The following is a 24,556-nucleotide window of genomic DNA, read 5'->3' on the forward strand; positions in this document are numbered from 1 at the left end:
GTTGGTTGTCCGTGGGAACAAGCTGCAGGCTACAACCTGCAGTAGAAAGGGATCGACGTGCTTTTCCTTTCTTATTATCCTTCTCTTCTGGGTAAGTTCTTTCGCCCAATCTAATCCCTTGCTACAATGCCTGTCCTTATCCTCCTCCTCCCATCATCCCCACTCATCATCCTTCTTGTCTCACTCCCCCCTGCACTAGCCCAGGTATGCAATATGGAGGTGGTTTATGAGGGCACTCCCATGTCGTGCTACACATGGGTATCAGCAAAAGCAACCTGTATTTGTGTTTTCTGCTCTGTGTCCTGCTAGACAGGTCCTTGTTTGTTTCGAGCAATGAGTTGCAAAGTTTATAATCTCCTCATGCCCCCCCCCTAGCCTGATCCTATCTCTCTGCTTGTCTTTGGACTTTTTGCATTTAGTCTAACATTCCATCTTGGACTCGTCTTTCTGTTGGGCACTTCTATAGTTGTCGTTTTTATTTTCTTTTTTCCTCGAGTACCCCTGAGGGAAGCTTGTAGTCATGATGGAGGACAACAAATCGGTGCACGCCACTACGACGCACGAGTCGGCTGCGTCCAAAAAGGAGACCGAGGTATGATCTGCGCTCCCCCGACAGCTGACTACACTTGTGTGTGTGTGTGTTGGTGATCATGGTAGATCTTTTGACGTTAACAAACTTCTTCTTTCCCGTCTTCCCTTTAGATCCGGATAGACTCCATTGTCGAGACTCCTATGGGTGAGATTCTCAATGCTACAGCAGACGATTTGCTGGAGGTCAGGGAGATAGCATCTGGCATGACGTTGGAGGAGACCGTTACTGTAAGAACCTTTTCTTTACCTTGTTTTCAGCTCCGTCGCACACTACCTTGCCTCACGCAGCCAACAATACAATGAGAAGAGAGCCAGACTAACACCTGCAACCCACCCATCCCTCCGTCTCCCACAGCTCCTCAAACAAATCCACAAGCAGTTCGCCCAAGACCCCAACTTCCCCCTGCAGGTGGTCACCAAGATCGAAAGCTTTCTCGCCAATGAAGACATTCTGAAAGCCCCAGAGCGCCACCAGGCCGAAATACAGGAGATGAAGATGGAGGTGGCCCTCATCACCAACAATTCGCCGTATGCTGAAGTGCGCGCTGTTGTCGACAACCACGATGACCCTTCGCTTCCCGTGTCAACAATCCGCGTCTGGATTATTGGCATCTTCTTCAGCGCCTGCATCGCCTTTGTCAATGCCTTCTTCGACGTTCGCATGCCATCCATCTATGTTATTTCTACCGTGCCCCAGCTCTTGGCCTACCCGGCCGGCAAGGCCATGGAGCGCTTTCTTCCAGACATTGGCTTTACTCTCTGGGGCGTCCGCCACTCGCTCAACCCCGGGCCGTTCAATAAAAAGGAGCACATGCTCATCACCATCATGTCTAACGTAGCCAAGTCGGTCCCTGCCACCAACTACATTGTGTGGATCCAGGTGTTGCCTCACTACTTCGACCAGCCGTATGCCCTTTCTGCCGGGTACCAGCTGCTAATTGGTCTCTCCACCAACTTCATCGGCTACGGCATGGCTGGAATGTGCCGCCGCTTTCTCGTGTATCCGGCATACTGCGTATGGCCGTCGTCCCTCGTCACCATTGCTCTGAACACTGCTTTCCACGACACTGCCTCCGAGGCCACGTCGGTCAAAGGCCCCCTCAAGTCTGTGTGGACTATGTCGCGCATGCGCTTCTTCACCTACGCCTTCGTCGGCATGTTCTTCTACTTCTTCTTGCCCAACTACCTGTTCTCGGCCCTCGGTTATTTTAGCTGGATGACGTGGATAGCGCCAAACAACGGTACTCTGCAGACGCTGACGGGCGCATACTCGGGAATGTCACTAAACCCTGTCAACTCGTTCGACTGGAACCTGTTTACTTACATGATCGACCCTCTGATGGCGCCCTTCTTCTCCACCTTCAACTTCTTCATGGGCGGCTTTCTGAGTATGTTTGTTGTCCTGGCCCTGTGGTATACCAATACCTACAACACGGCCTACCTCCCTATCATCAGCAACCAGCCGTTTGACCATTTTGGAAAGCGCTACAATGTCACGTCTATTATTGACAGCCGCGGCATTTTCGACGCTGCCAAGTACGAGGCTTACTCTCCGCCCTTTTTGTCGGCGGGAAGTGTGTCTACCTACATGTTCTTCTTTGCCGTCTATACCGCCACGGTCACATACGGAATTCTCTATCACCGCCACGAAATTCGCATGGGCATGCGTGACTTTTGGGAATCGATACGTGGCCGTTCTCCCGCTGGCCCCCGCAAAGATGCTCTGGACGTACACAATCGTCTGATGAGCGTTTACAAGGAAGTGCCAGAGTGGTGGTATGCCGTTGTTATCGCTTTTGCTATTACTGTCGGTGCTGTGGGAATTGGCGCGTGGCCTACCAACACATCTCCCGCGGTTGTGCTTTATGGTGTTGCACTCTGCTTGATCTTTGTTGTCCCCATTGGCATAATTGCAGCAATGACGGGCGTCGAAGTGACTCTGAATGTATTGGCCGAGTTTATCGGAGGCGCTTGGGTTGAGGGCAATGCCGTTGCCATGTGCTACTTCAAAACATATGGCTACGTGACCTGCGCCCAGGCCCTGTCCTTTGCCTCGGACCAGAAGCTCACCCACTACCTGAAGATCGCCCCTCGCTTCACATTTTGGGCTCAGATGATTCCTACCTTGGTGTCAACCTTTATCTGTGTGGGCGTTTTGCAGTACCAAGTTAACATCAAGGACATTTGCACCTCTGATGCCCCCTTCCGCTTCACCTGCCCTGGCGTCAACACCTTCTTCTCCGCCGCCGTTCTTTGGGGAACTGTTGGTCCGAAGAAGATTTGGGGTAAGGGCGGGCAGTATGTGGCCACGTTGGTCGGCTTCCCCTTGGGATTTTTGGTCGTTGTCATTTTCTATGCCCTTTCGCGTCGCTACCCCAAGAGCACTTTCCTTCGTGCTGTGCATCCTGTTGTAGCCCTCAATGGCGCCCTTCTCTGGGCGCCCTTCAATCTAACCTACATCTGGCCTGCAGTCCCCGTTGCCGCCTTTTCGTGGCTATACCTCAAAAAGCGCTTCCTGGGCCTGTGGTCTAAGTACAACTACGTGCTCTCGGCTGCTTTCTCATGCGGCATTGCCCTCTCCGGCATCTTCATCTTCTTTGCTCTCCAGCTGCCTGAGGTTAAGGTCAAATGGTGGGGGAACAATGTAGTGGGGAGCGGCGTCGACGATGGTACGCGGACTCTACGGACTTTGGCTCCAGGCGAGTACTTTGGGCCTCGGATGGGCGAGTTCCATTAAAGTCCTAGGTCCAAAGCGCGCGTATCAATCAGCCTTTCTTTCCCTTGCTTGCATTTATTTACCTGTACACTTTTATTTTTTTGTCTTCCTTTCTCTTCTTTGTTCATAATTTTCCTCCCCTATCCCTTTTTCCCGCTCATTAGCTTGTCGTTTTGTTTTGTTTTGCATTGTCTTTCACGATGTTTGGGTGGTTCTATATTGCATGATTTGATGATGCTGTAATGTTGTTCTCTTCCTTTCTTACCTCTATTTATCAATATTCCCCTATGATAGAGCGAAGCCTGATTTCTAATCAAAAACTTGTACATTCATCTACTTGACAGCGTGTGCCATGGTGAACTGTGCCTTATTTGATACTAGTAGGTAGGTAGGAAGGTAGTGTGTGTGTGTGTGAATATGAGTGGCATCGCCGTCATGTATGGACATGTATTTCTGCAGCATGATGGGAGAAGGTGCACAAAGCTGAATAGTGAGCGCCTAGTACTTGCTACTGACTGGTCGGCTGACCGACCGTAGCGATTGTTCCTTGTTGAATGCAATCAATGTATTTATAGAGAGAGAGACAGAGACAGAGAGCCGAAAGGGCTTGGCTAATAAAACACGCCGCGCTATCAAAACCTCATGCTTGTTGCACGTTTAGGCATAGAAGTTGACCGTCTCCTTCTTCTTCGACTGCACCTCGCTGATAGCATCGACATAGTGCTCGTGACCAACTTTGTTTTTGCCCGTCCGCAGGGCAATCATTCCAGCCTCGACGCAGACTGCCTTCAGCATGGCTCCTCCAAACTCGTCCGTAGATCGCGCAAGCTCGCCCCAGTTGACGCCGTCAGACACCTCCATCTTGCGGGAATGGATTCTGAGAATCTGAGCTCGCGCCTCCTCATTGGGTAGGGGGAATTCGATTTTGCGATCTAGACGACCTGAACGCAAAAGGGCGGGATCTAAGACGTCGATTCTGTTGGTTGCTGCCAGCACTTTGATGCGGTCGTCTGAGGCAAAGCCGTCTAGCTGGTTGAGAAGCTCCAGCATGGTGCGCTGCACCTCACGATCACCGCTCTTTTCACTGTCGAAACGCTTGGTACCGACGGCATCCAGCTCGTCAATGAAGATAATCGATGGTGCCTTCTCCTTCGCTAGAGCGAAGCAGTCTCTGACAAGTTTAGCACCATCACCGATAAACATTTGCACCAGCTGGGGACCAGCAAGCTTCAGGAATGTAGCGTTCGTCTGTGCGGCACAGGCTCTGGCTAGTAGTGTTTTTCCGGTTCCAGGGGGCCGTACATGAGGGCACCTGCAAAGAAGCAGACCTGTTAGTGATACATGAACAATATAAGATGGCAAATGAAGGCCGCTCGATATCCACACGTACCCTTTGGCGCTTTGATGCCGATTTTGGTGAAACGCTCGGCCTCCTTCATTGGCCACACAATGGCCTCCACCAGCTCGTCAATTTGCTTTGATAGGCCGCCAACGTCAGAGTAGCTCTCCTTGGGCTTCTCATCAACCTCCATAGCCTTCACTCTGCTGTCGTACTCGGCTGGAAGTGTGTCGAGAATGAGATATGAGTCCTTGTTTACTCCGATCAGGTCTGCGGGCTTGAGCTTGTCGGGATCAACCAGACCGATTAACGGCAGAAAAATAGTCTGTCTGGTAGAGGTCTTGATAACAGCAGACTTGCCGACACGTGTAGCGTCTAGATCGATATTCGCGCCCTCCTCTTGCGACTCGGCGGTGGGATCAAGGTCGAGTAGCTCAACAACGTTTCCGACAAGGTAGGGTAGTTGTCTAAGTGGTAGGTAGGTAGTTAGTAGGGCCGCTGGCAACAGCAAGGGAGTAGTGAAAATCAAGGCCTTGGGGGTGACATGCAAGATAGAATGCCAAAGACAAGCATTGGCTCAGAGAGCTGTTTTTGGAGGGGTGGACTCACTTGTTGTTCTGTATCTTTTCTTCATTGTCCTTGATTTTCTCCAACATGGACAGCTTCTCATGTTGTAGCCGTTGATGCTCGCTGCGCATGATGCCAGCATCGTTGTCTAGCAGTCGTTTTCTCATCAGAATATCCTGAGTGCTGAGGCTTAGAATCTCCTGGTCGAGGATTTCTTCTTGTTCGGGCTCGGCATCCTTCATATCGGTATCGTCCTCGCCACTTTTGCCATTGCCATCACCAGGAGGCTTCTGGTTCTTGTTATCCTTGTCATCGCGGTCATGGCGGTCGAGATCATCTATCTCTTCGAGGGTAGACATTGTGAATGAACGGCTAGAGAATGACTTTGTGGTGAGCTACTAGGTGTGGGGGAGGGGGCCTTCAAGAGACGCTTGAGAGACCGGCCGTTTGGGCGAACAGGTTTAAAAACAAGGCCTAAGGTGCAGAGGAAGAAAGGGGCAATAGAAAAGAGGGGTTAAGGAAATGGACGTAGGGCGAAGCTGTTGACAAACAATATCACGGCAAAAACAAAAGACAGAAGTCAACAGTTACTGGCAGTATCGTTAATAGGTCTAGGTTAAGCTTGCTTCCTGCTAAGGCCAAGACAGAATAATAAGGCAAGGCGCCAGCGAATGGCGCGTCAGCAACCTTAGCTAAGGACGGAAGGGACAGAGCTTCTAGCCAGCCTTGTACAGACAGGCCCATTATACAGTTGGAATTTAGAATTCAGCGGTTTTGCTTAGTCATCCAGATTTTCCAACCCTGGCCATTGGTGGGCTCTGCATTTTTTGTTCTCATGGGATGGAACTCGGGACTGGTAGTTGAGACCAACCGTACGCAAGCGAAAAAGTGCACAAGTGGTAAGTTTCTTTTGCATGCCATTTGACCGGCCAAATATAGGCCCTCGATGATGGCGCATAGTTTTGACACTTGTTGTAGGAAATGCCTCGAGCAGCTCGTCAACTAGCCCGGGGCGTGGGTGCAGTCCCTACCGTCAGCCTAGCCAGCTCCTTCAGCCCCTCCGCGGCTCTTGTGAGAACGCTTTCTACCAGCCCTTCCGCTCTATATCCTGCGGCTCCAAGATCATTCCGCCTGCCCGAGAACTATGTCCCGCCCACACAACCGCCGTCGGCCCGGCCCCCGGAGACTCGCAAATCCCAGATCATTCGTACATACACTTCGTTACTACGATCAACGCCAATCATAATTTTCTTCCAGCACAACAATCTGACGGCAGTCGAGTGGGCTGCTGTCCGCCGTGAGCTTTCTGTGGCTCTCAAGGCCGTGGGTCCGGTCGATGTCGGTGGCGCCGACGGTAAAGAGGTTGATCTTTCGAGCCATGTCAAGCTGCAGGTTCTGCGCGGCCGCATGTTCAACGTCGCTATGCGCATTGTCGAATTCCATGACCCCAAGGGAGTTTCTGAGGACACAACATACAACCACGATCTTTCCAGGGTAGCCTACCAAGCAATCAAATCTGCCGAAGAGGCTCGTGACCCTAATAGCATCCACGCCACCATGGAGCCCCTTCTCTCCGGCCCCATAGCAGCACTGTGTCTCCCTGCTGTTTCACCCGCATATCTGGCCGCCGCGCTCTCGGTCCTTGCCCCCGGCCCGGCCTCCCCTGCGCCAACACGGCGAGCGAGACCCAGCTACTATGAACTGGAGACCCAGAATGCCCTAGCCAAGCTCATGCTAGTTGGTGGCCGCATTGAAGGAAAGCCATTCGACCACCAGGGCGTTGCATGGGTTGGTGGAATCAAGGGCGGTCTGGCAGGCCTCCGGGCGCAAGTTGTTCACCTACTACAGTCCGCTGGACTTGGCCTTTCTACGACTCTGGAGGGTGCAGGAAAGGCGCTGTATGTGTCGCTTGAGAGCCATCGGCAGAACCTGGAGCCCAAAAAGGAAGAGACTGCAGAAGATGGCAAGGAAGAAAACAAGGAGTAGAGACCTCGGTTTTCAGCAATACTTGTCTAGATTGCGATGGACGGGACGATGCGTGGCGGACCTCAGTCTCTGTATTTCTATATTTGTACATTACACTAGCTTTGCATTGGGATTATGTGAGTTGGCTTCCCCTTCCTTGTACTCTCTCTTTGGGCTTTTCTCTGTAAACTGGTGTTTTGCCGGTTCCATAAACCCGTTCTACTTGCGTCTTTGCCATTTTCATAGAGCAGCGTAGTGTTGGGGGCACAATGCTAGTCAATCTGGGATGCCTGTAAACATAGTGGTAGGTCGCTAACAACTTGCTAGAGTGGGGCTGTTTCTACAACATGTGACATGTGACCCCTAACCCTGATTTAGTGTGTCACGACAGCCCAGATGCATCTAATCTTGCTCACCCCTCCCTTATCGAGAAACCAACCTACTATATTCAAGAATCTAATTCTAACCCTTTGAAATCGTGATACAAGCGATACATTTTGCCGGGGATTAACGCTGTTTTTTTGTTTCTGTTCCTCCTTTTGCTCGTGATATCATCCTTCCTGCTTGCTATGTGACTTCTGCCTCACCACCCTTAGCTTGACTTGCTCCTCGTCGTTGCTCAGCTTGTTACTGTGCATTGTAAACCCATCCTTACCAACCTTTGGCTCTTTTACGAGGCCGTTCGTTCTCTATCTAGATCTTATGTTCGCGTTATCTTTGCATAGTCTTTGATTGCCGCCCCCAAAATAACACCAGCGAAAATGGATTTCGCGCCCTACCAATCCTCGACGCCGGAGAACACGCGCTCGCCCACTGGCACAACGCCGCGTGCATCCCTCGATTATGCTGCCCGCCGGACATCATTTTCGCCTCTTCCGTCCCAGAGTCCTTTCCTCCCCCCCCCAAACTACAACTATCAGCAACAATCTGACCGCCCATTCTCCCCCCGCTTCAACATCCACAGCCACAGCGAGGCTGGCTAACCAGCAGGCTATCTTTACCTGGTGCCTTTCCTGGCGCAGACGGCTCGCGCGAGGCGCTTGTAGAGTTTGAAACTAGCCTGGGCCTCCGGCTTGATTACGAAGCTTGTCTAGCCTATCTAGTTTTCCCGCCTGCAGGTGCTGTGATTTTGCTTGCGCTAGAGCGAAAGAGCGACTATGTGCGATTTCATGCATGGCAATCTAGCCTGCTATTCTCAGCGCTGGCGCTGTTGCACGTACTGTTATTGTGGTCTAGCTTTTTCAGCTCTTTTTTGATGTTGGCAGAGCTGGCGGCGATTGCTTGGCTAACGTTTCGGGCATATCAAGATGCCGACTCTCTTGAACGGTAAGTCTGGACATACGTCATTTGTGCTTTGAATCCTAGACCTTGAGTTTTTATGCACCTCTAAGAATACCACTAACACAGTTTGGCTGTAGGTATGAAGTGCCATTTGTTGGCCCATTTGCTAGTAAAATACTGGATGACGAGTAGCGACGATGGCGGCGCATCTGTGGTTCCTTGCGTTTCATCTTCACTCTTGCTTCTGCTGCTGCTGTTCTGATTCCTCCTTTGTCTTTCCCTCGGCTCTTCCTTTTTTATATCCCCGGCTGACCTCATTGTTACGCCTCGTTTTGTGTATTCCCTGATTGTGTTGTCTGCGTGTGTTCCCTGGCTGCGTTCTTGCCATGCTGTTGATCATGTTACCAGTTCCCTTTTTTATTCCTTGCTTGTCATATATGTAACCTTAATTCCCAGTCCTTTTTCCCTTAGCGTTTTTTCTAAAAGCGCTGGGCAACACCCATTACATGCCCATCTACTTCAGGCCTGTCTTCCAAGCTGATTTCCCTAATAACGCCTTTAGGGCCGTTTTCTAGCCACTCAGCCAGGAGGTCGTTGCTTTCGCGCGGCTTGGTTGTGTTGTCGTAGGTGCCTATGGTGATGTGGGCAATATTATTGGTGCAAACCCATGTGTTTGTGGGATCATGTAGACGTACTACTATGGCCATGATTTTGTCGTTAAAGACAACCTATATGTGTCGGAGCAGGGATTGGGACAAGAGACAGTCAGCGAAGGGTCCGCAATAGTCGTGAAAGTGAAGTTATAAACCGAGGCGAAAACAGCGTCTCAGGAGTACGTACCCGTTCTAGCACCACTTTGTTTGTGCCTAGTTTTCCAATTTCACCCGTCGCCTTGTATCCGCTATCGAACAGACTCTTGTACTTCTCCCACAGCTCAGGATGGCCCTTGGCTCCGGCACGATGGAGAAGCGTGACGTGAAAGTTTGACTGGATGCGGCCCTGAGCCTTCAAGTAATTGTAAAGCTTGGTGTTTTCGGGACTTATTCCAGGCTTCGAGAAGGTCTTTTGGAGTGTAGAGTCAATGGCTTCTTTGGAAACATTGACTGACATGTACTCAAGATTAGGCTTTTTCTTTGGCTTTTCGGTCTGAGGCCCCTGTTGTTGTGGTTGTTGTTGTTGCTGATGGTTGGCGCCTTTGCCCCATTTGCTGTTACGGTCACGGATTTCGTGTCGGAACTCGGGTTTATGGTTGAGGGCGTATTCCATGGCAGCATCGAGTTGCTCCTTGGAAGGCATTTGGGAAACAAAATTTGGGTAGGTCTCATGTAGATCTTTGACAATCTTTTCAAGATTTGCCCGGCTTCCGGCTAGCGTGTCCAGATTGATAATGTAGTCGAACCCGGTATCGGGACCGTTGTCAGGGTCGACGGCCTCATAACGACTAATGAAATTGTTCATGATGCCGAGGAACTTGTTTGTGTCACTTGCGGCCTGGATGGTCTGGTGGTTGTCGCCGCGCTTCAATACACGTTCCCTTGTAAGTTCGCGGATATCTTGGATAGAGTCGGGAGAGTGCTCGAAGTTGAGGGCTATGATTGTGGGCTCATCCATGGAGAGGCGTAGGTCAGTAACCAACTGTTTGCGCTCACGGCGCTCGGCATTATTCCTGTCGGCAAAAACGGCGGGCATGCTTTTTAACTCTTCCTTTAGGGCAGCTACAAAGCGAGGCGGTCTCTTGGAGCCTGAAATGTTGTCGTTCTGAATATGGCCCCAGCCAAATAGCATGGTGAGAGCCAAGCCGATGGTTGTCTTTCCGCAGCCAATGGTGGCAATGGGAGCAATAATGACATCCCTGGTAACCTCGGGGAACGTTTCCTTGCTGTCACTATCTCTGTCCATGTTGGCCGCTTCGCCGCCCTTGAGATTCTCAGATGCCAAGAAGTCGTCTCTCAAAGCAATAATGCCATGGTTCTTGAGATATTTTTCGCCTAAGGAGGGGTCCTTTGCCATGCGCTTTTTGACATAAAACAAGTACTTTTCCGTGATGGTCTTGTGCTTAGCTATGCGGGGTTTGTGCCCGGCTATAAGGGCCTTTGTGCACTCTCTCCATTGGCGATACATCAGATACGGCTCCTCGAATTTGTACTTGAAAAACCAATCCGAGAAAGGGGAATCAGGCGTTGGAGCCCTCCGACAGCGAATAACAAAGCCTTCGACGTCTCTACCCTCATACGCGCCAGACTCGGCCGTGCTGTCTAAGAACTCGTGGACCTTGTCAATATCCTGCATCACCAGCATATCTGTTTTTTTAAAATTCCACTCTTGAGCAAAGCCCTGCACCTGATCACTAGGGTATGTCACAAACTCGGGAAGATTGAGGTTGATGCCATGTAGATAGAGACCGGCTTGCTCCGGCCCATACTTGAGAATATGCTCTTCAAACTCGTCGTCACATAGCTCGCAAACGGCGGTTGCATTTCTTGCTCGGAGCTCGCGGGCCAGGTCTTGGACACTACGGCCGATCTTTTCGAGCTGCTTGCGCAGATGACCCTCGCCGATTGTCGAATGGCTGGCCTTGCTATCAGGCCCGGTGCCTGTCGAATGTTTGCTGCAAACCAAAATAGAGCCGTCTTCAAGGCCAGAAATAAAAATAATGCAGCCGTTCTCCTTCAGGGTTAGCTCATAGGGACCCTTTGTCTGGGTCTTGATGTTCTCCCATTTGGTTTCGTGCACCTCGTTGACATTGAAGAATTTGTCATAACCTCGCACGGCGATCTCGTCCTTTTGCAAAGTGTTGGCGGTAGTGAAGAGACCACGGGCATAGGTGGGGAGATCGCGGAGTTTGTAGTCCCAGTCAGACAGCTTCCATGAATAGACATGTATTCCAGAAGGTGACTGGCTAACCGGGAAGCCAGTCTTTCTGAAGCTGCCTCCACCTCGCTTCTTGTTGTTGCTAGCACCAGCTTGTCGCCGGGCTTCAAGAGCAGCAATCATGTGGGAAACATGATCTGAGTTCTGGTCTGCAAATGGGACCTGATGTTGGCTCATGAAGGGCGACAAGTTGTAGTATGAAGGATGTATATGGGATAAGAGATGACGAAGGCCTGAATACGAAGGCTCAATGTGCTATGAGTTGATGAAGAAACTAGGGAGAGGGGAGGAAGGATGATGCTTGATGGGCAAGATAAAAGATGCAATACCTACACAGTCTATATTTTATCCATGTACTTAGGTACCAATGTCGTAACTTGACGTAGTTGCTATAATCCGATCTTGCTCATCCAACAGATTTGGGACTTGCCGATTGTGGCTGCAATGAAGTATCTAGGTTAGTCACACCTTAAAAGTGGGGGTTTGAGATTTTCCTCGACGCCAAGCCGTGCCTGACAGTGACGTTGATGTAGTACAGCAACTTTAACCCTTATCAGCATCTGTTTTTTTTTAATTTTTTTGCGATGATTAAATCTAATTTTTCCTCAGTGAGACAAAAGTTTGTCAGCCAACAATCTTGATTTCCTGGTAGCTAGAAAATAACCTTGCGTGGAGTCTCAGCCTAAAGACCTACCCCGTGACACTTTCTTTTCTGGATGCCAAATATGTCCCCAAACGTCCTTCTTCTGGCTGCTGACAGCCCGTCTGAGGTTGTGCCCCTCCTACAGCAGAACCCCGCCTTGGCTTCTGTCCAAGACGAATACGGATATTCGCTAGTACATGCTGCCGCCAGCTACAACCACCTCGACCTTCTTCGTAGCCTCATTTCCGATTTCAAAGTATCCGTTGATATCCTTGACGAGGATGGCGAGAGCGCCCTCTTTGTTGTCGAAACTGTTGAGACTGCCCGTGTCCTCCTGCAAGAGCTCTCCGCCAACCTCTACCTGCGCAACAGCAGCGGTCAAACAGCGCGCGAGAAGATCATGGCGGAAGAGGAATTCCCCGAAGTTGCTGAGTACCTTGCCAAAGTGGAAGCCTCTCAAACACCAGAGCAGGTTCTAGTAGCCTCTGGCATAGCAGCGGCCACAAACCCAGCTGAGTTGCCCGAGATTCCCAAGGGCCTCAAGGTTACTATGGGCACTATGGATGAGGATGAAAACGGCGAAGCCGACCCAACCATCCGGGCCTTGATTCAGGAGCTGTCCCAGAGACCCGATTTTGAGACTCCTGAAGTTCAAGCCGAAGTCCGCCAGTTGGTGACACGAATCTTGGCTGGCGAAGAACTGGAGAGCATAAGGAAATCAAATTTGAACGGAGGGTCGATGTCTTCATAAGAGCTAAGCGCAGATAGAATCAAGGCTGGAGACTCGAATCTTTAATCCAGCCCTTGCATGCCCCAAAAGTTACTATAATGTCAAGATCTATTCGTTCAGCGCATTTCATTCTTCTTCTTCCCTCCTTTCTTTCATTTGCCTCTTGCTCTTTATTTTACCTCCCACAGCAAAAACTGCCCGCCCGAGTCTGGTATGCGGAGAAATGCTGTTTCTGTACTGGCTCCTGCTACGCCTTTGCTTAAAGTCGAGATGCTTGAATAGACCCAATCCCTGCTTTGAGTAACCTCTATAGCAGCCATGAGCACGGCAATTGTCATAGCAGGAGATACTGGCCCTTGCCAGCTGAATTTGGCTATCTGCACGGGGCTCTCCAGGGGCGTCGGCACTGAATAGCGAGACAAGTACGGGTCGATGGAGTCTCCGGGGCTGACCCGCGGGCTATTGAGACGAATGAGAGATGCCCACTCGTAAACTTCGGCAGCCACAAGCTCCAGATCCGGACGGGAGGCGCTGGCGAGTTGGGTTTTGACCTGCTGCAAATCCATCATTGTGCAGTCTATAGTCTCAAAGGAGTGGCGGACAGGAATATCCACAGGGTTGAAGGGGGCCAAATGGTCAATTGGGACATCTATAGTTTGCATAATAATAAGCATTGGAAGAAATGGCAGTGATGGACTGTAAGTAATATTACACATACCTTGCCCCCGAAACTTTCAAGAATAGCCATGTTTGTGGCTTAGGAAAGGCATTTCTGCATGCATATAGTAGTCGCTCGAATCCTTTTTTCCCTGGAACCATGGACGGAAGAGTGAGGTCGTATTTCACAACTACATGTTTTATGTTAGCATGAATGACATGACGTTACTAAGACGCATGTCTGTGTAGAAAAGGAGAAAGGCCTGTTTACTAGACTTACCCCATCTGCTCTTGTGAGACCGGTTATCTTTACCTGGCTCTGGAGTCCCAGAGAGGCCACTTCTCTCATAGCTTTCTTTGTCAAGATAAATTGTAAGGGTTCCTAGAGGCGACTGAGTGTTAGTAGTCGCAAAAACAGCTAGCTAGACCTACGAGAATTCGTACCATTTGCGCACTCGAAAACCACATCTTGGTCAGGGGTAGTTTGCGAAATCATTGCGACCACGCCTGCGAAAAAGTCAGCTTGTGCTATGCTTGATTTATGGATTTAATTTCAGCAGCGTCTCGTACCGTCCTTGAAAGACCGAACAAAGAAAGCCCCCGTCAACACATTCTCCAGTGTCATAATCAGCTTCATGGCACCAGACCCCAGATCTATCTTTTCGAGCTTCTCCCTAAGCGCATTAACAGCATTACTAGGAACTAATACATCTAGTTGGTACACAAAGCTTTGTTCATTGAAGACCCTGAGTGGCTTTTTGGATAGTCCAGGCTGGGCAACATCTAGATGACCCATTTGGCCGTGGGTGATGAAGCATTTTTGCGTCTGGTTGACGGAAGATTGGGGAGGGCGAACATTGGTGTATCTTATGGGAAAGGACAACGAAGAAAATAAAGGAAGAGAAGGGCTGCATATAGCTGTTATAACAGGCATGTAAATGATAGTGCAGGAAAGAAAATGATGCTGGCTGTTGAACGCCCCGGGGTAGCTTTATTCTCTCGGTACGGTTAAACGTCGGTTGAAGTCACATTTCATAGTCTATGGTGGTACAAAGCAGATTGAGCATTGCGTCTAGCAAACTCTGACTATACACAACTCAAACTCTGGTCTTTCTTCTTGGTGCGAGATCCGCTATCACAGCTATTTATAATTTATTCTACCACGTCTAGGGGCCAGCATAAAGCCTAGATTCACTTGCCATTGCTGCAGGTTGAAACAACATCCTATTCTTCCGTTGGTCAACCCCTCATAGACATTACGCCCCACACCCCGCCATGGACTTTCTTGTGCGATTCTGCCAGGTCCACGAGACCTTTAGGATACCAGAGCTAGAGTCCTTGGCAGTTTTAGAGGGTGTTGATCTTGTCATTAAGAACTATCGCGAAGATGTGAGTGCTAATTTTTGGGAAAGTGCTTCGAAGGAACACGTGGGGAAATGAAGAGTAGCCTGAACTTCTGCTTGCCCAAGCACGTCCTTTAGCTTGTATCTAACTCTCTCTAGGTCCCGTTTTGCATTGTGACTCTGGCCTCACCAGAGGCCGCAAGGAGGTTAATACAGCGCTCAATCCTCACTCAAGCTATTTATGAGCACTGGGCCACGGCTTCCACCATTCCTGATCTGCTACATGCTGTCAAATCCTATCCAGAGACATCCAAGGAAGTTTACCAAACAGCCAGCTTTAAATTCTCTATCGACGCCTTCCAGGGAACTCGTGATCGCTACGCACAGCGAGATATCATTTCTTCTTTTCTTACCCAGTTACCTTTTAGTGGACCCATTTCCATGAATTCACCAGACCAGGAGTTCACGATTCTAGAGGAATGGCCGTATCAGAGTCATGCGAATGGAGTTACAGCGCCGACACAGGCCCACTTTGGCCGTCTGGTAGGCACTGGTGCCCGAGACCTTGCCCGGATCTATGACCTCAAGAAACGCTCATGGATTAGCACCACGTCCATGGATGCTGAGCTAGCCCTTGTTAGCGCCAACATTGCACTAGCCGGTCCAGGGAAGCTCTTCTACGATCCGTTCTGTGGCACTGGCAGTTTCCCTGTCGCCATCGCACACTTTGGAGCCTTGGCCTTTGGCAGCGACATCGACGGTCGACCACTTCGGGGGAAGTCGCCGAGCAAGTGCGTTCGAGGGAATTTCATACAGTATGGAATCCAGGCCTGCTTTGGAGACGTGTTTTCGGCAGATTTGACAAACTCGCCTATTCGGGTGAACAACCTAAGGGAAGGGCTTTTCGACGGCATTGTCTGCGATATGCCATATGGAGTGAGAGAAGGGCTGAAGGTTTTGGGAGTCAAGGACCCTGAAAAAAGCTCTTGGCTTCTAGAGGCCGGCAAAAAGGATGTTAAGTAGGTCCCGTATCATCCCTCTAGAGCAACATTGCCCAGGCTTTTGCTATCTCTATATCCCTTGCCCCGCATGTTCTAACTCTATATTCCAGAGCCGCAAACTACCATCCGCCCACAAAGCCGTATAGCTTCTTTGCCATGCTTACCGACATTCTTGTCTTTGCTTCGCAGACTCTAACAAAGAAAGGTCGCCTTTCCTTTTGGATGCCCGCTGTCGATGAGAGCGATGTAGAGTATCCCATCCCTTCGCATCCACAGTTACGACTTCTATCAGTATGCACTCAACAGTTCAATAAATGGTCCCGCCGACTGATAACATATGAGCGATTGGCGGTTGAAGAAGTGCCGGAAGGTGCACTAGAAAAATGGGAGGCAGAGCTGAAGCAAATGCAAGATGTCAAAGGCGTCACGGCGGACGAGCTCAATCCTTTCCGCAAAAGTTACTTTAAGGGGTTCCAAGCGTGAGTGCACAGGTGGGAAGGAGGGGTGAGCGTGTGAACGCTAGGCCAGCGACCAGCCAGAGCAGTAAGTCGCGCAACAATTATGTGTATATATATAGAGGGTGTGCCCAATTTAGAAGACGGAAAAGCAACTGGCAATAGACGCCAACAGGAGCCGAAAATTCGCTTATGGAATAGAGAACTGAAACAAATGCAAAATCAAACCCAAAAATTGGAAAGAAATCAAGGCGAGCAAACTAGAGGAGTATCTGATGGTGTACGCATGCGAGAGCGTGGGGGGGGGGTATTCTCAAAGACAAGGGAAGAAAGTGGCGGCAAAGATATTACCGAAGTTCTAGCGAGGAACAGTAGCCGCCATTATCGATGTGTTGCAGATGTAGTTGTTGGAATCTAAGCACAGATACAACGTTAGCGTTCGTACAACGTTTCAAGCCCGACTTAAAGATGGCGGCGTCAGGAACGTACTTCTCACTGCGAGCATGGAAATAAATGCCGTTAATCTGGCCTAACGAAATGTTGAAACAGATGTAGTAAAAACCCTCAAAGCTTGCTCCGGTTATACTTTTGACTGTGTGGTCAGGCACAAGAAAGTGCTCTTTCCAGCGCATGAAGATGTAGTCCTTGGGCAAGTTCTCCAGCGCTGGCATAACACCCTTGCGCATGGCTCTATAATATGGCCGAAAGACAGCAAACTTTCCCCAGTGGTTAAGGTCAATTTGCTGAGTGGCGCCCCAAGATTCGTGGTCAGTAATGAAGGAGTACTTGGGACCGATTATCTCGCCCTCAAAAAAGGTAGTGAGCTTTGGGTGGTCAGGGGTAAGGCCTAGAGCAAAGAGATATGGGGTCAGCTTGATGATTTCATCAGTGGATATGGCATTCCACGTGGAATAGCGGGGAATGATTTAGGCCTGATATGCTGATAGGCAGACATGCGTACCTTGAATTCTTAGATAGCCGCACAGGTACGACTCCGCCATGTCAACGTATTTTATATCAACGTGTACATCGTATATTTGGCGCTCTGCTTGCTGGGTGCCATGGTATCGGGTTCCCGGTCGAAGATATGGAGATGGAATTATTGGTTGCGTCTATGGAGAAAGGGGGATGATTAGTACCAGATTCGCAAGAGTTTAAGTCAAACAGTCATGGAGAAAGGGGCGTGAAGGCCTTACCCGTAAAGAAGGGAAGCCAGCGCCCACGGGATACGACAGGTATGTAGCCTCATGCTCAATTACTTCCTGGGGTCCATGCTCATCGTCCCTCTCCATCTCTACTGCAAGATCTTCGATAGAACCAAGGTCACTTGGCCGCGATTCACTGTGATCTATGTCACCCGAGCCCCTACCAGGCGGTTGGACGGTGTCAGTCGAAGAGGTAGTCGTCGAAGACGTGGGACTGGACAGGTTTATGGGCTGGTCTGGGGAGGCGGAAGAGACGGAAAATGACTGTTCTGTTTCTAGGGTGAGCGGCGAGGAGACAGGAAAGGAGGGCATTGCGGAGACAGGTTCAGGCGTAGATTCGGACGGAGGTTCAGTTGGCGATTCTGATGTTGGTGTTGAGGCCGATGCCGGCACAAGATTGGTTGGAGAAGAGTAGGCCGAGGGAGATGGGTGAGAGGGGCTAAAGTTCGGGGCAAATGATGGTGGGGGGTCTACAGCCGGGTCCGCGTTTGTACGTGCAGAAGAGGCAGAAACAGACGCAGAGGCGGTGTCAGAGGTAGAAGTGGCTGCAGAGCCTGTAACACTAGCGGTATTTTCACCGCTGTCTTGTGAATAATCGTGAGTAGTATCGTCGGGACAGCCCCAGGACCGTGACAGCATCGAATCTGGTGCAGGCGGCGTCGATAAAGAGTTATTCGTCGGCATCTCAAACAGAATTGTCGTGGTGCGAGGTGGAGGGGCGCAGAGAAAAGAATCGGGAGGCACGACCAAGAATATTAAGCGACAATGCGTATCTACAAATACAACATGTGCAAGAAAGAAGGTGACAGCGAAAAAGCAGCAAGGGGGCGAGCCGAAGAAGATCTTGTCTCTAGACCAGGGCAACCAATGACGTCGCGCAGGAAAAGCGACGAGAGAAAAGAAGGGCCTGTACTTTGGTATAGGTTTGTAATGATGAAGGGGAACGTTCACTAAGGGTTGCTTTCCTTGATGTTGCTCACGATGGCGGAAAGGGGAGGAAGAGAAATAGAGGTTAAAAGGAGAAACGACAGATGACGACAGTCACGTAGAGAAGGAATAAAGTAAATAAATGAGATGAAAATGGGGAGAAAAGAGATGAGAAGAGTGAAAAAAACAAACGGAAAAAGGGAAAAAGGAAAAAAGAAAAAAGAAAAAAGGAAAAAGGAAAAAAAATTAATACTAATAATAATAGGTCGTAGAAGAAACAATGAAGCGGAAAATAAAAGTAAATCAAATAAGAAAGCAAAAAAAAAAAAAAAAAAAAGAGTACTACGCAATACACCATCATCCCTCCTTAGAGGCACCCACCCACACAGGAGGAGGGGAGTAAGGCTGAGTGAGACCTTGCTAACAAAAACAGTATGTTCTTTTTGCTTTGTGTGTTTCATGTGTATACCAGCGGCTGTCCTAAGCCAGCCGCCGGGCTGCCACTAGAACTTGCCCAGAGTACACATTACTCATTTGCCTCATCTCACATTGCTTTGCACAGAAGCGTGGCAACTAAATGTGAGACACCCTTAACTCGTTTGTAGCCAGAATATTACATAGTCGCAGATGCGGTACCAAAATTGGCGATATCTCATATGATACCTGTGTTGTTTTGCTATGCTGTCTCATTGCATAGTGACGCGACCAACCCGCCTCACCAATGCTCTCTCCCTAGAGTATTTTCCGGGTCTCTCTCTCTCCCGCTGTTCATAGGTCTGCATCATGGTGTAGCCGACTAGGCCCGCACTCTTATAATTCCACAAAAAGACAATGCAGGACCACCTTGCGAAGGGAGCAAAAATAGAACACATAATCGAGTTCATGCCGTCCGGTCTTGCCTTCCCCCTTTTGCCCAGCCTCTCATGAAATTGGCTTGATCTTGAAGTGTAGCGCCGTCAAACTAAACACCAAAGCTTTCAAGTCCTGCACCAGGTAGTAGAACACACGCAGACCTTCGGGGTCTTCTGACTCGCTGACATCAATCAGCGCTCCGATCTTGGCGGTCTCGAACGAAATGTGGTCGTTTCCCAGGCGTATCTCCAGTTCTTGCCGGCCGTCCTTGTTGCGCTGCGGCCATTTAGAATCGTCTTCCCTACACACGATGCAAACGGATTAGCTTTGCGGCTGATAGTTGACGGCATGCGGCAGATGCGTCTAGGCCTGTCTTGCGTTCAGTGCTGTCTCACTACTACTGTTCTATGCCACAGACATAGGCAGCAGCGCAAGTCAACCCGTGGCGGACTAGACCAAGTTGCACTCTGCACTTACTTCATGATCTCGCTTGTTTTGACAATGCGCTTGAACTCCTCGACAACAAGTGAGCTTAGGTATACTAGTTCGCATACGTTAGTACTGCTAGCTCGTATCAGCAGCTTTCAGGCTTTACTCCGCGCGCCTCAAGGCACTGGCGGAAACGGGATATAACGCACACTCTTTGCGGATCAAGCTATCGTTTCGGTAGTTCGAGTTGTTCGCGTATCGCGCAACTGCACTGCTGCCATCACCAACTACTCGTATGTCGAATTCTGGAGTTCGCAACTCGTTAGTCAACGGACGGCACTTCTGGAACGCTAGTTACGGGAAAAAGCAGCGGGTTTCAACGAACCAAGGAACTCGTGTCCGAAGCGCCCTGAATGACCAGAACTAAGAAGCCAATCCATTGTTAGTCTGCTATTCCTAGCCTTGGATGGAAAGCGTTTCCCTCCTGCTGCCCAGCTGCGACATAGACGAGACATAGCCACTTCTCCTCATAATTGCCAGTCTACTCATTGACTGGCGCAAAGTAGCAGTCTACAGAGGGGCAAGAAACGGCCCGTGGATTGGAAACATACTAATAGCGGATATAGAACGGGTCTGCAGTGTTCGACGTGGGAGGGTCTGATATCGAGGTCATCTTAGCTCTAGATAATTATCAAGAGGAATTTTAGTCGCTAAAAAACAAGAAAAAAGAAAAAAGAAATGTCGAGAAGAAGCAGCAACAAAATGTCACGATAGACAAAAGTTGGCCATTGAGAATGCGCCTTGAACTTAGTGGTTTGCAAGTTGGTTGGTCGCAAGATTGCCTGTTTAGCCGGTGTTAAACCGAAAAGCTCAAGAAGCAAAGGTTCTAACCCTAAGAGATAGTCGCAACATCTCAATGAATTTCAACCAAGTCCCAGATTGTTCTCCCATAATCATCTAGCAGCTTCACCTGTATGACTTTTTGCTGTTTGTTTTTTTTAATACGGGAAACCCCATTGCCCTGAACTAGCGCTGACGCCCTAAGGATAACTCTGCTACATTTCCTCAAAATGGAGGCAGATATGCGCAACCACTTCTTTAAGCATGGCAAGCCAGTGAGTGAGCGTGGCCGTTTTACCTGTTCCATTCTGTATATGCATTGACACGAGCACCTAATACCCCCCCTCTAGGGCTTCGACGAGGAGAAGAAAAGCTGCCACTGGTGTCAGATTAAATCCTTTCCATCACACAAACTAGCTCCCATAACTATTGTCAATGACATCGACGACACTGTGATGCCAAGAGATTTCCAGTTCATTTCCACTATCCAGTACGGCGCTGGCGTCGCGCCTGTTGAGGATAGTTTCCGCAGCGGGTGTGAGTGTCTTGATGACCGTTCCTGCCACTCGCGTGGCTGCTCATGCCTTGGAGAAGTTGTTAGCGGTGATTCCAGTGATGACGAGGGCGGAGGCGGAGGCAATTATAGAGGTAGTAGTGTCTCAGTGAAGAAGACGCTGCTGACGGCATACTGCGTACGCGGTCCACGCATTGGACTGTTGAGACACACGGCACTTGAATCACTGGCACCAATATATGAGTGCCATCAGGCATGTTCGTGCAGCAGAAACTGCGTGAATCGTGTGGTTGAGCGAGGGCGAACGGTGCCGTTGCAGATATTCCGCACAAGTAATGGCCGCGGATGGGGTAAGTGGACGGGGAGAACGAGAACAGCCAGGCAGTATCCATCTTCTTTTTTCCTTTACACATGTTTTCATTTTCACTGTTCATTGTCGTCCTTGCCTGTCCGAAACTCCCTCTATGATGTATTTTGCCAAAGCTCTAACCCGTGAAATCTCCACCGCATTTAGGTGTTCGATCTACAGTTGACATCCGTGCTGGCCAGTTCGTCGACAAGTACATTGGCCAGATCATCACAGCCACCGAGGCCGATCGTCGCCGGGAGCGGGCAGAGCTGCTGCAGCGAAAAGATGTGTACTTGTTTGAGCTCGACAAGTTCTTTGACCCTGCGTCCATTGACGAGAGGCTTTCGGCGCCGCCGCTATTTGTCGACGGCGAGTTCATGTCGGGACCAACACGCTTTGTCAACCACTCATGCAATCCGAACATGAAGATATTTGTGCGCGTGGGCGACCATGCCGACAAGCACATCCAGGATCTAGCCCTGTTTGCGATCAAGTACATACCAGCGGGGACTGAGCTGACATTTGACTATCTGAACGGCAAAGTTGACGGCGAAGAGGATGAGGATGATCCGGCCAAGGTGGCGGAGATGGTGCGATGTTTGTGTGGGTCGAAGAACTGCCGGGGATATCTATGGTAGTGGAATGTCCGTAATAGCTAGCGTGGCGGCGTGGCATGGGGGGCCATGTGTATACGCCTCTTTTTTGCGCAGCGCCTTCTGGCGTGAACCCAGGACCTTGAAGACAATCACTCACTGGAGGCTAAGCTCCGAAAACCACCAACCCTAGTTCAACCCTATCAGCATAGCTGAGTCACCAAACACTAACTCTAGCGCCTGGATTTAAGGCAGTATCGCTGTTCCACGGCCTTTTCCGGGACCCACTCCTCCAACCGAGCCCCACTTCTCATGCTTGGGCCCCATCTTGACCCTTAATCAGGACAATCACTGGCTCTCCCCATTGTCTCGCCTGTTTTCGATGGGCGATAAACTTCTATTCTAAGCCGCTTTGAGCTTTCTTCCTGATCGTCTTTCCCTTTTTTTCTTTATTCGGTCTGTGTTACTTAACTTGTTCAAGTTAGACGTTTCTCCTGGGTTGTTTGGGCTGTACGCTTCTGTACACGCATATATTATTGCGAAATGCTACGCCTTTTCGCATTCTCACCCTACCCTCATTGATGTTGTCTGACTAGCGCTGTGTCCAACCTTGTGTCCAACCTTTTTGCCATTCTTCTTCTTCTCTTTGCCTCGTCTCGTCTTTCGCCTTTTCTCCTGCCTTTTCTTTTGCCCTGCTAATGTTGTACTGCTTGTGGCTGCGCTGCGCTGTGATTGCATTGTGACCCCACTTCTCTTAATTGGGCTTGCCTTGTTTCTCCCACAGCTTGTTCTGCGCCCAGATTCAAAGGCTTTTTTGTTAATGCCCAGCACAGCGCCGTACCTGCCTCTCTTTCTTTCTTTTACTTCTCTTCTTGGTCACTTGTTTGATCTTGTGACTGGCAACAAGAAAGTTTAGCTGCTGTTGCCACATCGGCGCTCTCACAATCCAGCTACAATGGTTCGTACACACTAGCACTATTAGAACCAAGTCAACTGTTTCGTCTTAAACCAACATAAGCAGTGCTGACCGTGCTATCCCAGTGTCGGCATACCCACTAACATCTTTCTAGGGGTGTTGTAACTCTATCGAACAGGGACCCTACCAGGACCCTTCCTCCGACCCTTCTTCCACCTCCAATATTACCGCTGGAGCTGCCCCGGCCCCGGCCCACTCAACTCCCGTTACAGGGTCAGCCCTCTCTTTACCTGGGGCCATATCTAGCGCCAGCGCACCAACACCCTCCCAGAGCTCGAGAAGCCGCCTCCGGCCCCGGCCCCGCCCGCAGAGGACACCCAGTGAGCAGCGTCACTTGCATCGAGCAGCGATAACAACTGCGATCAACACAAACAACGTTGCACCCGAGACTATCTACAACCAACCCCTGCGTCGTAAGCGATGGAATAATCGAGCCGGACAGCGCTGGACCGTTGCCCGCATCGACCGTTGCCGGCGGGAATTTTTCGACACCCGCGACGACGGGCAACCCGAGATTTGGCAGAGTTTACGAGCTGCCCTCGAAATTTTATGGGCATCGGATCGTGCGCAGGAGACTGGGGACGCTCGCAACGTGGCGATTTCCACTGCCCAAAGCATCATCGACGCTGCTGGAATCACAATCCCCACTGGGAACCCTTCTCATGGCGTCTACGATAGTCGCGGCTTTTTATATCAGCTCCCCAAAGAGATCATCTGTGATCCACAAGACATCGTCCAACAGGACTCGGATTCGGACTCGGACTCGGACTCGGACTCTGCCGTGACAGCTGAGGATGATGAGGAGCACTTTTTGAATGACCAGCAGACTAAAGAGAGTGTCATTGATAACATTCTCAGCCCCCCCTCGATCTCCGCCTCTGGAACTACTCTGTCTCTTGTAAAATTTACAGCTCGCCTGAATGAGGGCGCTCGTGATGTCGAGGTGGAAATCAGCCGGTCGGATCCCGTGCGCATCGTCAAAAAGGCCGTTGCAGCTAAGGCCGAGCTGCCGCCACATCGCCATGTGCGCCTTGTGTACATGGGCCGCCTGCTGCGAGATGGAGAGTCCCTTGAGAAACAGGGCTGGCAGACGGGACATGTTGTGAATGCCATGGTGTTTACAAAACCTCGTTCTTCTCCCTGAGCTAGTTGTTAGATGCATTGCTTTTGATCATCTGTTGCCCTTCATTCCTTATTCCCGCCTACGTCGTCTATTTCTTTTTTTCCTATCTTTCGCTCGTTTTTCCATCTTTTGTTTTTTTTTTTATTTCTTTCCCGCTCTCTTTGACCCTTGCTTAGGAATACCCCTTTGGCGTTTACGTTTTTCCATAGCCCTTTTCTCTTCTTTCTTTCTGGTACCTGTATTCACTGGCGTTGCTATGGGAGTTATCACCATATTCAACTTTTTTTTTTTTTTTTTTTCCCTGGCGTTTTTAAAAATTTGCATGCTTCTCATCACAATGACGTCACCGCTAGAAAGGCAATATCTGATCAAAAAAATATAACAGGCAATCTCTCATCGGATAAAACTTTAAATCACACTTTGCGGAAAGCAATCCCTACTCAGAATTTGGTGTACGTGATGCAATGCAAACACAAACGTGGAGGGCATAGAATGTAAACAGTACAGACAGGCAGACAAAAAAAGACAAAACAACGACCGGAGACCCGCCACAGATCAGTAGCAACAGCAATGATAACATTCAAAACGC

General features: G+C 49.9%; 10 protein-coding genes across 10 annotated transcripts; 5 read left to right on the plus strand and 5 right to left on the minus strand.

Annotated features, from left to right (window-relative positions):
• Positions 1-520: 520 nt before the first annotated feature.
• On the plus strand, positions 521-3,328 carry HOO65_030022 (Sexual differentiation process protein isp4; the record flags this gene model as incomplete). Its single annotated transcript, XM_071001875.1, has 3 exons — positions 521-592; positions 703-819; positions 947-3,328. The coding sequence occupies 3 exons, from the start codon at positions 521-523 to the stop codon at positions 3,326-3,328; spliced, it is 2,571 nt and encodes an 856-aa protein (XP_070859701.1).
• Positions 3,329-3,964: 636 nt separating this feature from the next.
• On the minus strand, positions 3,965-5,572 carry HOO65_030023 (26S protease regulatory subunit 6A; the record flags this gene model as incomplete). The annotated part of the gene is made up of 3 exons (XM_071002123.1): positions 3,965-4,635; positions 4,698-5,113; positions 5,256-5,572. The coding sequence occupies 3 exons, from the start codon at positions 5,570-5,572 to the stop codon at positions 3,965-3,967; spliced, it is 1,404 nt and encodes a 467-aa protein (XP_070859702.1).
• Positions 5,573-6,194: 622 nt separating this feature from the next.
• Positions 6,195-7,199, plus strand: HOO65_030024 (mitochondrial 54S ribosomal protein uL10m; the record flags this gene model as incomplete). The annotated part of the gene is made up of 1 exon (XM_071000291.1): positions 6,195-7,199. One exon carries the CDS (start codon positions 6,195-6,197, stop codon positions 7,197-7,199), a length of 1,005 nt encoding a protein of 334 aa, XP_070859703.1.
• A 1,739-nt stretch (positions 7,200-8,938) lies between these two features.
• On the minus strand, positions 8,939-11,507 carry HOO65_030025 (uncharacterized protein; the record flags this gene model as incomplete). The annotated part of the gene is made up of 2 exons (XM_071001910.1): positions 8,939-9,187; positions 9,300-11,507. 2 exons carry the CDS (start codon positions 11,505-11,507, stop codon positions 8,939-8,941), a joined length of 2,457 nt encoding a protein of 818 aa, XP_070859704.1.
• Positions 11,508-12,055: 548 nt separating this feature from the next.
• HOO65_030026 (Ankyrin repeat-containing protein P1E11.10) lies at positions 12,056-12,724 on the plus strand (the record flags this gene model as incomplete). Its single annotated transcript, XM_071000292.1, has 1 exon — positions 12,056-12,724. One exon carries the CDS (start codon positions 12,056-12,058, stop codon positions 12,722-12,724), a length of 669 nt encoding a protein of 222 aa, XP_070859705.1.
• Positions 12,725-12,873: 149 nt separating this feature from the next.
• Positions 12,874-13,856, minus strand: HOO65_030027 (ribonuclease P 40kDa subunit; the record flags this gene model as incomplete). The annotated part of the gene is made up of 3 exons (XM_071002314.1): positions 12,874-13,352; positions 13,641-13,742; positions 13,805-13,856. 3 exons carry the CDS (start codon positions 13,854-13,856, stop codon positions 12,874-12,876), a joined length of 633 nt encoding a protein of 210 aa, XP_070859706.1.
• Positions 13,857-14,635: 779 nt separating this feature from the next.
• HOO65_030028 (tRNA (guanine(10)-N2)-methyltransferase) lies at positions 14,636-16,187 on the plus strand (the record flags this gene model as incomplete). The annotated part of the gene is made up of 3 exons (XM_071002145.1): positions 14,636-14,749; positions 14,863-15,722; positions 15,815-16,187. The coding sequence occupies 3 exons, from the start codon at positions 14,636-14,638 to the stop codon at positions 16,185-16,187; spliced, it is 1,347 nt and encodes a 448-aa protein (XP_070859707.1).
• Positions 16,188-16,506: 319 nt separating this feature from the next.
• On the minus strand, positions 16,507-18,048 carry HOO65_030029 (vacuolar import and degradation protein; the record flags this gene model as incomplete). The annotated part of the gene is made up of 2 exons (XM_071002150.1): positions 16,507-17,031; positions 17,356-18,048. The coding sequence occupies 2 exons, from the start codon at positions 18,046-18,048 to the stop codon at positions 16,507-16,509; spliced, it is 1,218 nt and encodes a 405-aa protein (XP_070859708.1).
• A 1,164-nt stretch (positions 18,049-19,212) lies between these two features.
• HOO65_030030 (Mago nashi protein) lies at positions 19,213-20,012 on the minus strand (the record flags this gene model as incomplete). The annotated part of the gene is made up of 4 exons (XM_071002365.1): positions 19,213-19,444; positions 19,621-19,684; positions 19,782-19,877; positions 19,931-20,012. The coding sequence occupies 4 exons, from the start codon at positions 20,010-20,012 to the stop codon at positions 19,213-19,215; spliced, it is 474 nt and encodes a 157-aa protein (XP_070859709.1).
• Positions 20,013-20,642: 630 nt separating this feature from the next.
• Positions 20,643-23,988, plus strand: HOO65_030031 (Histone-lysine N-methyltransferase H3 lysine-9 specific dim-5; the record flags this gene model as incomplete). The annotated part of the gene is made up of 4 exons (XM_071001822.1): positions 20,643-20,687; positions 20,763-20,949; positions 21,441-21,865; positions 22,963-23,988. The coding sequence occupies 4 exons, from the start codon at positions 20,643-20,645 to the stop codon at positions 23,986-23,988; spliced, it is 1,683 nt and encodes a 560-aa protein (XP_070859710.1).
• Between the last annotated feature and the right edge of the window lie 568 nt (positions 23,989-24,556).

This window comes from Ceratocystis lukuohia (genome assembly GCF_044167205.1).
Source record: "Ceratocystis lukuohia strain C4212 chromosome Unknown Supercontig3_pilon, whole genome shotgun sequence".
Lineage (NCBI taxonomy): Eukaryota > Fungi > Ascomycota > Sordariomycetes > Microascales > Ceratocystidaceae > Ceratocystis > Ceratocystis lukuohia.